At 40.1% G+C, this 12,112-nt stretch overlaps 1 protein-coding gene across 1 annotated transcript in view; it reads left to right on the plus strand.

Moving 5' to 3' along the window:
• Positions 1-12,112, plus strand: part of LOC109424980 (uncharacterized) — a 28,409-nt gene that overhangs the window by 2,150 nt on the left and 14,147 nt on the right. The window contains exon 2 of the mRNA XM_029861786.2: positions 7,294-7,396. Coding sequence (XP_029717646.2) covers positions 7,294-7,396 — 103 coding nt within the window. The remainder of the gene's footprint in view (positions 1-7,293; positions 7,397-12,112) is intronic.

Below are 12,112 nucleotides of genomic sequence, written 5' to 3' on the forward strand. Positions count from 1 at the left end.
CACCCTCGATATCTAAGATTTCTTTTTGGAGTGAATGCTTCCTCAATATCGTAAACAACCTTGTGTAAAAGAGTCACATTGGACTTATCAGATTAGTAAGCATGTTGGTTCACCTGAAGAGGCACGTTGGCCACGGCCACGGGCACGGGTGTGATGAACGACAATGCGTTCTAAGCATTTTAGAAGGAAAGGGTTCAAACTGATAGGTCTGAAACTTTTTGCTTCGTAATGCGACTCTTACACTGTAGCAAAACTGCATACAAATAGCGTTTTCAAAACATATTTGAATCTGAAGCAAAATAGGATATATCTTATCTGTTCCAGGAGATTTGAAAGGAGCAAAGCTATTTAGTGTCCACTCAATGGATTCTATAGTTATGATACTCCGAGCCGAAGCTAAAGAATCATAACTACAAGAAAAGACATCATGTTCATCCGAAGATGTAATAGGTATCCATACATCCGGGGAAGTGTGTACTGAATAAACGTTCCAAAACTTCCTTATCAGAGGAAGTGAAGTCGCCATTTGGCAAACGAAGTTCGTTCACTTGAAAATCCTTAGATTTTTCAACGATTTTGTTCAACCGACTGATTTCGCTCAAACTGGAACATTTGTGCAAAGGGTTTTCCAGCCGGAGCGTTCAGCAGACCAGATAGCTTTTTGGTAGACCTTGCAAGCCGACCTGAAAGTCTCCGATCCAGCTGAACGTCGTCCGTTTCAACTCTTTCTACATTGTTTCCTGAGGATGGCCAGACCAGAGTTCAACCAAGGGGTTCCTCTTGTGGTTTCTTCAAAAGCTTCCATGATGAAGGCCGTTGTAGTATCAACGGCATCATTTAACTCACTGGGAGTGTCAATGGATGGTGTGGACCCATGAAATTTGACCGCAATCAAATCAGTAAAGAGATCCCAGTTGGTTGACCGGGGATTCCTAGTAACATTCAAATGTTCAAAAAAGATGTACCGATGATCAGATAAAGATTCTTCATCTGACACATACTGATTGGTCAACTCGTAACTAATTTTGTTAGAGCTAAGGGTTATATCTAACACTTCATCTCTAGCAGATATCATGAAGTTTGGGCGGTTTCCTATGTTAAGTGTTCCAAGATCTGTACTATTTAAGTATTCCATCAAACTGGAGCCTCGTAAGTTAATGTCTAAGCTGCCCCAGATAATATGGTGAGCATTAGCATCACTGCCAATAATTACCGAAGGGCCTGCAGTATGCGATTACTTGTTTGAAAGCATCCGTAGGGGACGGTTCATCATGCGGTAATAACACCGAACAATAGACGTATTTCCTCTTGAGATTTCCACCAGAAACATCAATTGTGATAGCACATACATATCTGGTGGTTAGTTCAGAGATGAGTGTAGCAACAATTATGTTGTTAACTGTTGGCGCAGTAACCTTAGAATGTAATGAATCATAGTAAGCCATTGTAAGATTAGTTTTAAATAAATTCATTCTCTTCTGTCATACCAAACCGAGTAGACGTTATTACTCTTTAGTCCCAATAGGTTATGGGCCGTAGCAGTTGCTAAGGTAACCACTTTGTTTGGCAGAGAGAAAATTTTTTTCGAAGCGGACTTCAAGATTTTTTTGAACCAAGAACAGCATGCTTCGGATGAATAGGACGCTGGTGGAGCGCGCCAAAAGCATGCTGTTCGATGCCGGCCTGGAGAAGCGATTCTGGGCAGAAGCAGTAGCTACGGCGTCCTACGTCGTTAATCGGTCACCGACAAAAGGTCTACCAGTCACACCCGAGGAGAAGTTCACAGGTAAACGTCCCGACCTGTCGCACCTACGCGTTTTTGGAAGTGAGGTCATGGTGCACGTCCCTAAGGAGAAAAGACGGAAATGGGACGCGAAGTCAGAACGAGCAATGTTCATGGGCTACAGTGAGAATTCGAAGGCATACAGAGTATACAACTTCAAGACTCAAGACGTAGCAGTCAGCCGTGACGTGATCTTCCTGGATGAAGAACGAGTTGCTCGGAGCGAAGCTAGCCCTACGATGGAAGAATCACCTTTTGAAATGATTGTGCAGAACGAGGTTGCAGAGGAGGAGCTCGTAGACGGCGAAGATGACGACCAGCCGGCACAAGACGAGCTCAGCGAACCAGAATCCGAGGAGTTCAGAGATGCCGATGACACGCTGATCGATGCCGATCTACAACCTGCTGCGCTCCCTCCACAACCAGAGGACCCACATCAGTTGGTAAGGCGCAGTGCGAGGGAGCGCGTAACCCCAGGCAAGTATCGAGATTTTCATTTGGGCTTCAGTGTTCTACCTCATGGTACTTCCCAACCTCCACAGTTATGCGATGCGAGTGGCGATGGCGAGCCACAGACCTTCCAGGAAGCGATTACGTGCGAGGACAGCGATCGTTGGAAAGGAGCAATGGTGGAGGAGTATCGAGCGTTGATGAACAATCAAACCTGGGAGCTAACCGATCAGCCAGAAGGAAGGAAAGCTCTCCGCTGCAAGTGGGTGTATAAGGTGAAGGCGAACCCCGATGGATCCACCGAGAGATATAAGGCCCGCCTCGTAATCAAGGGCTACTCTCAAGTCAAGGGCGTCGATTATGAAGAGACGTACGCGCCGGTGGTCCGGTATGCCACTATCCGCTATCTGATGTCGTTAGCCGCTAGTCTGGACCTGAAGATACATCAGATGGATGCAGTGACCGCGTTTCTGCAAGGTGAACTAGGAGAGGAAGCCATATACATGCAGCAACCGGAGGGTTTCATCGATCCCAGATGTCCAAGGAAGGTCTGCAAGTTAAAGAAAGCGTTATACGGACTGAAACAAGCCAGCAGAATCTGGAACCAGAAACTTGATGGTGAACTGAAGCGGTTTGGACTGGCACGATCGAAGTATGACACGTGCGTCTACTATCGCATTAAAAATGGATCAATCCTGATTGTGGCCGTGTATGTCGACGACCTTCTGATATTCTCGAATAACCAGCACTGGGTCAACGAATTGAAGAAGCAACTGGCAGAGAAGTTTTTGATGAAGGATCTCGGATTGGCCAGCAGAGTCCTTGGAATCCGTGTGACGCGTCAGAAGGACAACGTTTGCTTGGACCAGGAGCACTATGTACAGCAGTTGTTAGAACGTTTCGGCATGGAAGACTGTGTTCCTGTGGCGACCCCGGCGGACCCCAACCAAAGATTGACGAAGCAGATGAGCCCTAGTACCGATGAAGAACGAAGGCAGATGCAGAACATCCCGTTCCGTGAGTTGGTAGGAGGTCTCCAATTCCTGGCGCAAGGCACGCGTCCGGACATTTGTTTCGCCGTTAATCAAGTTGGCCAGTTCTGTAGCAACCCAGGAAAAGCGCATTGGATAGCCGCAAAGCGTATTTTGCGGTACCTTAAAGGAACGCGAGATCTACAGCTCATCTACAGCAAGGAAGCAGATGAACATTTCGTCGGATTCAGCGATGCGGACTGGGGCAACGATGTTGAGACGCGACGTTCCATCACTGGATACGTTTTCATGAAATCAGGCGGACCGATTTCGTGGAGCTGTCGACGACAGTCTACAGTGGCCTTGTCAACAACGGAAGCCGAATACATGGCCGTATCGGCAGCAGCACAAGAAGCGATCTGGTGGCGAGGACTACGACAAGAGCTATCTGGAGTATCCGAGAAGATCACCGTGTGTTGCGACAACAAAAGCGCGATCCACCTAGCTGGGAAAGAAGTCGGTTATTCACCACGGAGTAAGCATATAGACATTCGTCATCATTTCGTGCGTGAGAAGGTCGAAGAAAACATAATCGGATTGGCACACGTTGGAAGTCGTCAGCAAGTAGCCGATTTGCTAACCAAGGCCGTACCGGTTCCCAAATTCGAAGCCGACAGACGAACCATTGGAGTAGGAAGGATTCTCGGTTAAGGGGGGATGTTGGCGCAGTAACCTTAGAATGTAATGAATCATAGTAAGCCATTGTAAGATTAGTTTTAAATAAATTCATTCTCTTCTGTCATACCAAACCGAGTAGACGTTATTACTCTTTAGTCCCAATATTAACAAGCACGCAGGCTCGAGGCATGATACGCGAGTTTTCTATTTCATTTTTACTGAAAGTAGCAAACACCGGGTTCAAAAGGTTTCCTAGATAGAAATTCCCCTTACGAAAGTAAGGTTCTTGGACTAGGGTCACTTGGGCTGTACCATTTTGCTGTTCTTTTATGCTGAAGATTAATCTGGGTTATCCTAATCGTACAGCTGTTCTTTTATGCTGAAGATTAATCTGAGTTATCCTAATCGTACACTGAGGAAGTTTTTATTTGGCCCCTTAACCATTTATTACTAGGAACGGTTAACATAAAGCCGCATAACAGCATGAATTGTGGCTCCTAAATAGTGGAATTCTATCACTGGAACAGGCGGCCCGTAGTGTGCTATTCTTAGCACTAGTCGAACTTAGAAATCCTCTACATAGAGATGAGCGAAAGTTACATACGTCGATTTGGCAACGCTGTTTGTTTTGTTTACAACAGCTGCCAACACTTGCTACAAAGCTAGATGTTCAAACTTTGTGCGTGACTTCGTTGTGGTTCAAGTTGTTTTGTTTACATTTTCTAATTATGGTAGAATTTTTTTTTCAAAATTTTGTTGAAATAGCGGAGCAATCTAAGAAATCTGAAATTTATTGCAAAAGTGCTACGCTAATCATATCTGCAGAAGTGAAGCAAGAAGCAGCAATGGAAGTTTTTTCGACAAGTGCGGCAACAAAAGTGTCGTCATAAGCATGAGCTTATGAAATCAGAATTAATAAATTTTTATCTTTTTACTAAACATACATATGCCGCCAATTTCTCGATATTAAAAATAAATAATTTTAATTTATTTAGTTCCGATTGCAATACCGTTCAAACGACGCCTTCCTACGAACGATAAGCATGTTCATTTGGCTCACACTTTGACAGTTCTCTCTGCACGATTGGCTCACAATGGCCGCCTCCGCAGATCTCTATAATGTAGGATTACTAGTCGAACTAATCGCTACTCACACTACACAGCTATCTATAGATAGCCTATAGGCTAATCGAGAAAAGAAGTTAATAATGGTGATCAACTTCATACGGGCCTGATAAGCCTGTCAAACTAATGAAACTTTTAATACTAGACAATTGTTGTTAATATAATATTTTTTTTTAAATAGGGTGACGATGGGTATTATCGGCAGGTTTGTGCTCTTCGTCAAGGGGGGTTTTTGTTGGTCAAATTTCCTGAAACTTGGTGGTATTATTCATCATGGTTGGGAAGGATTCGAGGCCAACTCTGAGTTCAATAGCATTCAAAAAACCCCCCATGACGAAGAGAACAAAACTGCCGAAAATACACAATTTCCCCTATTAGGCGGGATTGTGTGAAAATAAAACTTGTCTATGCATCCATTCTCCAATAACAGAACTACAAAGTTATGCCTTGCCTATACTTTCTGGTACACCCTATATTATATAATGACTTCCAAACTAAGCCCATTTTCCCCCGTGAGTTATTTTGCGATGAGCCCGCATCAAATGAACCAGTATAACACGCAGAGCCAGTATTTAGTCACACCAGAAACACATGTCAGAAAGAATGTGGATCGACCAAGCAGTATCTAAGCGTAATAACAATCGAAAACTCATCAAATCACGGATACTTTTTCAAAACGACGTATAATACACGCAAATCCTATGTTGATACGTCGTTTTGAAAAAGTATCCGAGAAATAACAATCATTTGTTCTTCCCCGTACGTGCTTTCCAATTTAAAGCTGTGACATATAGAGGGATATATTGACCCGTATCTCTGCGCATCAAATTCATTACAATAAGGAGTCTAATGCCCACCAACATAGATTTGTACATGCTGTTGTTAAGGGTCCGTTTTTAAATTACGTAGACGGTTCTATATACAGGGTGTTTGGTTCCTGAGTGCAAACTTTTTAAAAGGTGATAGAGGACCATAAATGGTGAAAAAAATTGTTCTAGGCATATGGTCAAATCTCAACCGTTACGTTGTTATTGAACTCCCCATGTTTTTGACTGTTATTGCCTTAACTGGCTATAACTTTAAAATGGTCAAACTTATCGAAGTTTTTTTACCCTTATTCGAAAGATTATTGAATTTTCTATCAAATGGAACCTTCAACCGATTGGTTTAGTTGAATAACTAAGTTTTCTAGAGCAAATAGCTAAAAAGTTGTGTGTATTAATTTGTTTTTGTCAATTATCTTTGAAAAATGCGTGATAAATTAAAATTCTTTCCTTAGCAAAGTTGTGGCCCCTGTTTCACTATACAATTCGTTCTTTGACATCAAACTTCTATCTCTTTTCGTTTTCTAGCAATTTCGATTTAAACGTCGCATTTCAGGTAATAAATTTGCAATCGTGTGCTTACCATGAACCTTTTTGCGCACTGTGTCGCACATTTAAATCAAAATTGCAAGAAAACGATAAGAGTTAGAAGTTTGGCGTCAAAGAACGAATTGTAGAGTGTAACAAGGGCCACAACTTTGCCAAGGAAAGAATTTTAATTTATTACGCATGTTTCAAAGATAATTGACATAAACAAATTAAAACACGCTATTTTTAGCTATTTTGCTCTAGAAAACTTAGTTATTTAACTAAACCAATCGATTCAAAGATGACATTTGATAGAAAATTCAATAATCTTTTGAATAAGGGTCAAAAAACTGCGATAAGTTTGACCATTTCAAAGTTATAGCCAGTTAAGGCAATAAGAATAAAAAACATGGGGAGTTCAATAACTATGTAACGGTTGAGATTTGACCATATGCGTAGAACAATTTTTTCCACCATTTATGGTCCTCTATCACCCTTTAAAAAGTTTGCACTCAGGAACCTAACACCCTGTATTTCCCGAAAGCCTTTTCCAGAATGAAGCATCCTCTAAATTCCAATTCCCAGGAAATTCTGATGTTTCTCGAAGAAATGTTACACCGACTTTAATTTCGATTTGCTAATGAAATGCCGATTCCCTCTCCAGAGAGGTTTCAGTTCACAGTTCTGAGTTAATAAACTACGCAGACTCATGGGGAAGAATGGGTTCTGGCCAAAGTATATATACTCTCTAAATTTCAAAAAAAATATATATATGAGTCTACGTTGTTTATGGACAGTGCCTTATTTTGCCTATAGATCTCGAGTTCTTCTTTGTTAGCTACAGTGATTTTGACAGAAAAATCATCCGTTGTCCATCTATATATGTATTGCGTAAATAATAATTGCATATTTCAAATAATTCATATTTTTTCAGTCACGGCTGCAACATGGGCCTCGCCAGTCGAAACCGGAGGACGTCGTTTGGTAGGTGCTAGGGAGTGTACCTGGGGCCCTACCTACTGGTGTTCCAATTTGAAGTAAGTACCTGATGTTCTTATTTTTATGTTTTGTACTCGCAAATTATTCCCATATGAATAGAGAACCCAGCAAAGATGAAACTGTTATGCTGTTATGTGAGGGGAGCTCCTTTATAATGTGATTTTATTGTTGTATTAGCTTATTGTTATTAAGCTTATAATAACCACCGCTTCGACCAAGAATTTCATGATTACATCAATACTTCACATTATTTAAATCATGGTTGAATTAGATGGTAATTATTAGTCTTAGGAAATAGTGTTTGTACTATTTGTAAACAATGCTACAGTATATCTTACACCATCATCTAAAAGTAATCAACCATTAAGTTGTTTACCCGATTCAACCATACAGATCACCATTCGAGATCTTCATGTTCCTTCCTCAAGACGTGCTGTTCTAGTGATCATCAAAAATGCTGAAAATGACATTGTTCTTACATAAACGTTGAAAGTCCGTCACCTCCTAATGTTATTCAAACAGTATTCAATCAGCATCTGATTTGCATATTCCGCGTCGCCCAGTCGGCGAATTTGGAATGCAAAATGTAATTTCGATCGAAGTCACGCTGATCGAGTCGAAAAGAATTTCGTGCCATGACTAACATGCATAGCCGTACCATGCGTCTAGAATAGCTTATGATCCGAAGTTCCACTCGCGTCTTTTCTTCCTGTTTTGACCCAGATATTTGTTTCTATTTTTCCTGTATACTGTTGAGTACGTCTTATCATCATCACGGTCAACAGTGCGAATTATCGCTCTTCATTTCTTTTAGCACTTCTCTGACGTTGTGTTGTACCGTCCCTACAGCTGAACCTGCTGTTATTTACAAACAAAGAAGTTCACAATCTTCCGTCCGTCGTTGTGTCGGTGGACACTGATGTCTGATAACAGTAAGCAGAATTGAACCGGCTGGCGATTACTCACTCGCCTGAGTTCAGTTTTATGTGATGAGTCCGGCTACGTGTGGCTCAGTGTCTTGATAATATGCATTCATATTATCTGCCGCACATACAGCCATACGGTGGTGGCCAAGTATGTATCAGTCAGTAAGTCAATCAGTCAGACGGACAGCCAAATGAAAGCGCAAAAACTGAAAAGGTTATCACGTTGACGCGGTACGAACTCAAAACAAAGCAGTAGGGTAATATAACAAATTACGTTTGCCATTACTGACTGCTCTCGCTCTGCTAAGCGTAGGTACTCTTGTATCACATCACCGCTGTCGCATCAGACGAATGCTAATTCAGCGATTCTGCTCGTGAAATGGTTCGTCGCTTGACCGTGCCCGAGATATCGAGTTTAATGAATCGATATTGAACACATTATGCATAAATTTCCAATCTAAATTGTCCAATATTCCACGTAGTTCTCAAACATCGAATGGGAGTATTGAAAACACTTTCTACGCAATAATAAGTTCAGCTGTCGCTGTCAGACAGTTTACAATAGATGTAGAATGGATGAATTTCCCATTTACATTTATGATGTGTTGGTTTAAATCTTTCTTGTTTGAATTCAATTTGGCGTTCTTATTAGCATGTCTGCAAAGGTCTGCAATTGTTGATTGGAATCATTTTTTTTATATTTCTATTTATCGCGGCAAGAATTTCTACAACGCAATGTGCGATAAGGTTAATATTCAAACAACTCTTAAAAAGATTTTGCGTAGGTGTAGGTGCATACATGATATCCATCAGCAATAATTATCGAGCTCATGATGTCATGCTCTGTCCAACAGCCCCTTCTTTTGGTTGCACAATTTGCAGATCCAATAATGTAAGGTGTCACGTATTAGTCTTTTACTTACTTACACGATACTTGTTGTTGGCATTCAAATTCGAACAATTGTGCATTGCTAGGCGTAAGTAGTACGTGAACTTGACATTGTTGGTCCAAAAATAATAATTCGTTTACAAATCAATGATGGCGTGAAAAAATGAGATTCATTGTAGATGATAATACAGAATCACATTCACAGTCATCAGGTACACATTAATCAGCATGCTGAATATTTGCCATGTGATAAACCGAGTCGGCAGTAGCTTGTCAAAGCTTTAAGGACAAACGTTTTGAAATCCCGCTTCAACAGTGCATCAGAACTTAAGACGCACATATCTCAAAAAGCAAGCTTCAAACAACAGTGCATTTTATTATTCTGTTCTTGCTCACTTGTAATAAGATTAAAATAAGAAGCTCCGGTGCACTTGGTTTGTTTACGAAGAGATTTGTGCGCTCGAAATCGTGAGTAGGTGCCAAAGTCGGCCATTATGGCGGTCATTTTGGGATTCTAACAAGCCTGTCCTTAACCTGATGCATTGCAGAAACTGTTCCATCCATTCGGCAGGATGCTCTCAACTTCATCCCACTCAAAAGAAAGGATTGAAGCACTGTTTTTTTTTGTTCCCTATTAGATGTTTTTGTTCAAAGTGTACAATATGATTTGTTTGTTCTTGGAAATATTCTAATCCCTACTGGAGCAAAATGAGATAAATCCAAAATTATGGTTACTTAAGAGAAGTCAAGACTTAACTAATCTTTTTCTAAGCCAGTCTCGTTCTAGCTACAGATGTTTGTTCAAATGTCCGATCCTGATATAGAATCGTTCGAATGGGCACTAAATGGCTTTGCTTCAGGAATAGATGGAATTTATCCTAGGGTAAGAAATCAAACTTTGAACTAGTCAAATTGTAATCTTAATTTGAACCATTTCAAAATTCATTAAAACGACGTACTTTTCAGGCAAATATTGTCCCGAAAAGGATGGTCAACAGCTTTCCGTAATATAACCTGATAACATGGACTTTAAAAGCATTGAAAAATGCGTTTTTGTCATGGAAAACAGGCAATTGAAAAATCACTGAGATTCCACCCATTTCCCCCCAGAGAAAGCACATTTTCGGTGCACTCGTACAGCTCATGCATTGTATCACACGCAATAAGTGAACACGTCAAATGAAAGCTTATTTATCGTAGAATCGACCAACCGAATAATAGGGTAACGGTCGAATTTTGGACCCCTAGATGACATTAGTTTGAATTTAAGATAAAATCAAACAGATTCAAAGGGTGTTACACATAATGATGATGTTGGTATGACCGTAAAAGCCGCCACTGTCCGTCAAAAATACACACAAGGTCATTTCTGGCCGAAAATTTGATGATATAACTGATTTTTGAAGCATCAGTTTTCACTATTTTGGACACCCCAATTTATTTTGGACCCCCTAAAGTATATATTTTGGACACCCGGTGTTTAAACCAACTTGAAACTATTTTCGAAGAATCTGCCACTTGCATATGCTCGATCACATCCTAATCACTTGATTGACAAAGGCTGATTAGACGAACTTTACAAATTTAATGCGCTAGATTGATAAAAGTTTTTGTTTACATCTGCAAGTTTCCCCGACACCACTTTCTCTTTTCGTAAACATGCCGCGACACTCGCACGGATAACGAGATTAATAAAAAAATAATTTCAAGGCAAATAATGATATTTCCAGTTAGCAAATGATTGCTGCTTGTGCAGAACAATCTAATTTAACGAATGATTCTAAAAATGTTCGTCTTCTCTTCATTACATCTGTGAGAATTATGATAATACGACCCAGGGGGTCCAAAATATATGGGGGTCCAAATTATATTGGTTACCCTATTCCGCATTATTTGTCATAAAATTATCGAATTTAAGTAATTCTTACTTGGAGAATCTTATCTTGAATTGAACCATTTGAAATCTAGATTTGAACTAGTGAATGGGGGCGAGTTTCCAGTGTTGGCCTGCAGACTGCGCTAGTGGTTGCTTTGTTTACTCTTGAGCGATGGAAAATTCCAAATTTAATTTTCGAATTCCTGAAGGATTCCGAACATTCTGAGCTGAAATTCCATTGGCTAATGAAAAAGAGTTATGAGAATTAGCAGATCCATGTGATTTTTAGTTGTTTAGCATGAAATTGGCTGTTGCGGGAATTGCTCGAGCTGCTGCCGCCACTAGTTCAAATCTAGATTAAAATTGGTTCAAATTATGATTACGATGGTTCAAATTAAGATTAAAATCACTATTGACAAATAATTGAATTTCTCAATGAAATTTGGTGCAAATGTTAACTTTTTGTCACTTTACGGAAACCTTATACCCGTGGCTTTCATATACGTGAGACCTTACCGTAGTAAATTATTTCCATGTGGACGAAAAAATCGATCAAAAGTGCCGCTGCTTCAGAAAGCCGCAATTTGGTTCAATTCATGATTACCTACCCTATTCAAGATTTGAAAAACTTTGAACATGTTTTGAAAAATTATTTGTTTGCAGTTCTGCTACTAGGTATATTACCATATCCTGGTGGAATGTTACTGTAAAGTTTATCCCGAAAATGGGTCATGCGTTGTATGAAGAAGCAAAGAGTTTTAGATATATTAGTGTGACCTCTTTTAGGCATTTTATAAGCCTAGAACACATTGGCCCATATGAATAAAAAGTAGTAATCCACAGTTTACTACATTTTTGTAGGAAATACTACAATCATTGGTATGAATAAAAGTAAACGGAACATTTGCTACACTACAAGTTTCGAACTTACTACTTTTGTGGAACATGTTCCACAATCAGTATGAATAAAAGTAGTATTTACTACAAAAAAATTGTAGTCTGCTCCTGAGGTTACAACAAAGTCTGTGATGCGTGTGTCTGCCTTTTAAACATTCTCAAAGAG

The sequence above is a fragment of the Aedes albopictus genome, chromosome 1, assembly GCF_035046485.1.
Source record: "Aedes albopictus strain Foshan chromosome 1, AalbF5, whole genome shotgun sequence".
NCBI classification, from domain to species: Eukaryota; Metazoa; Arthropoda; class Insecta; order Diptera; family Culicidae; genus Aedes; species Aedes albopictus.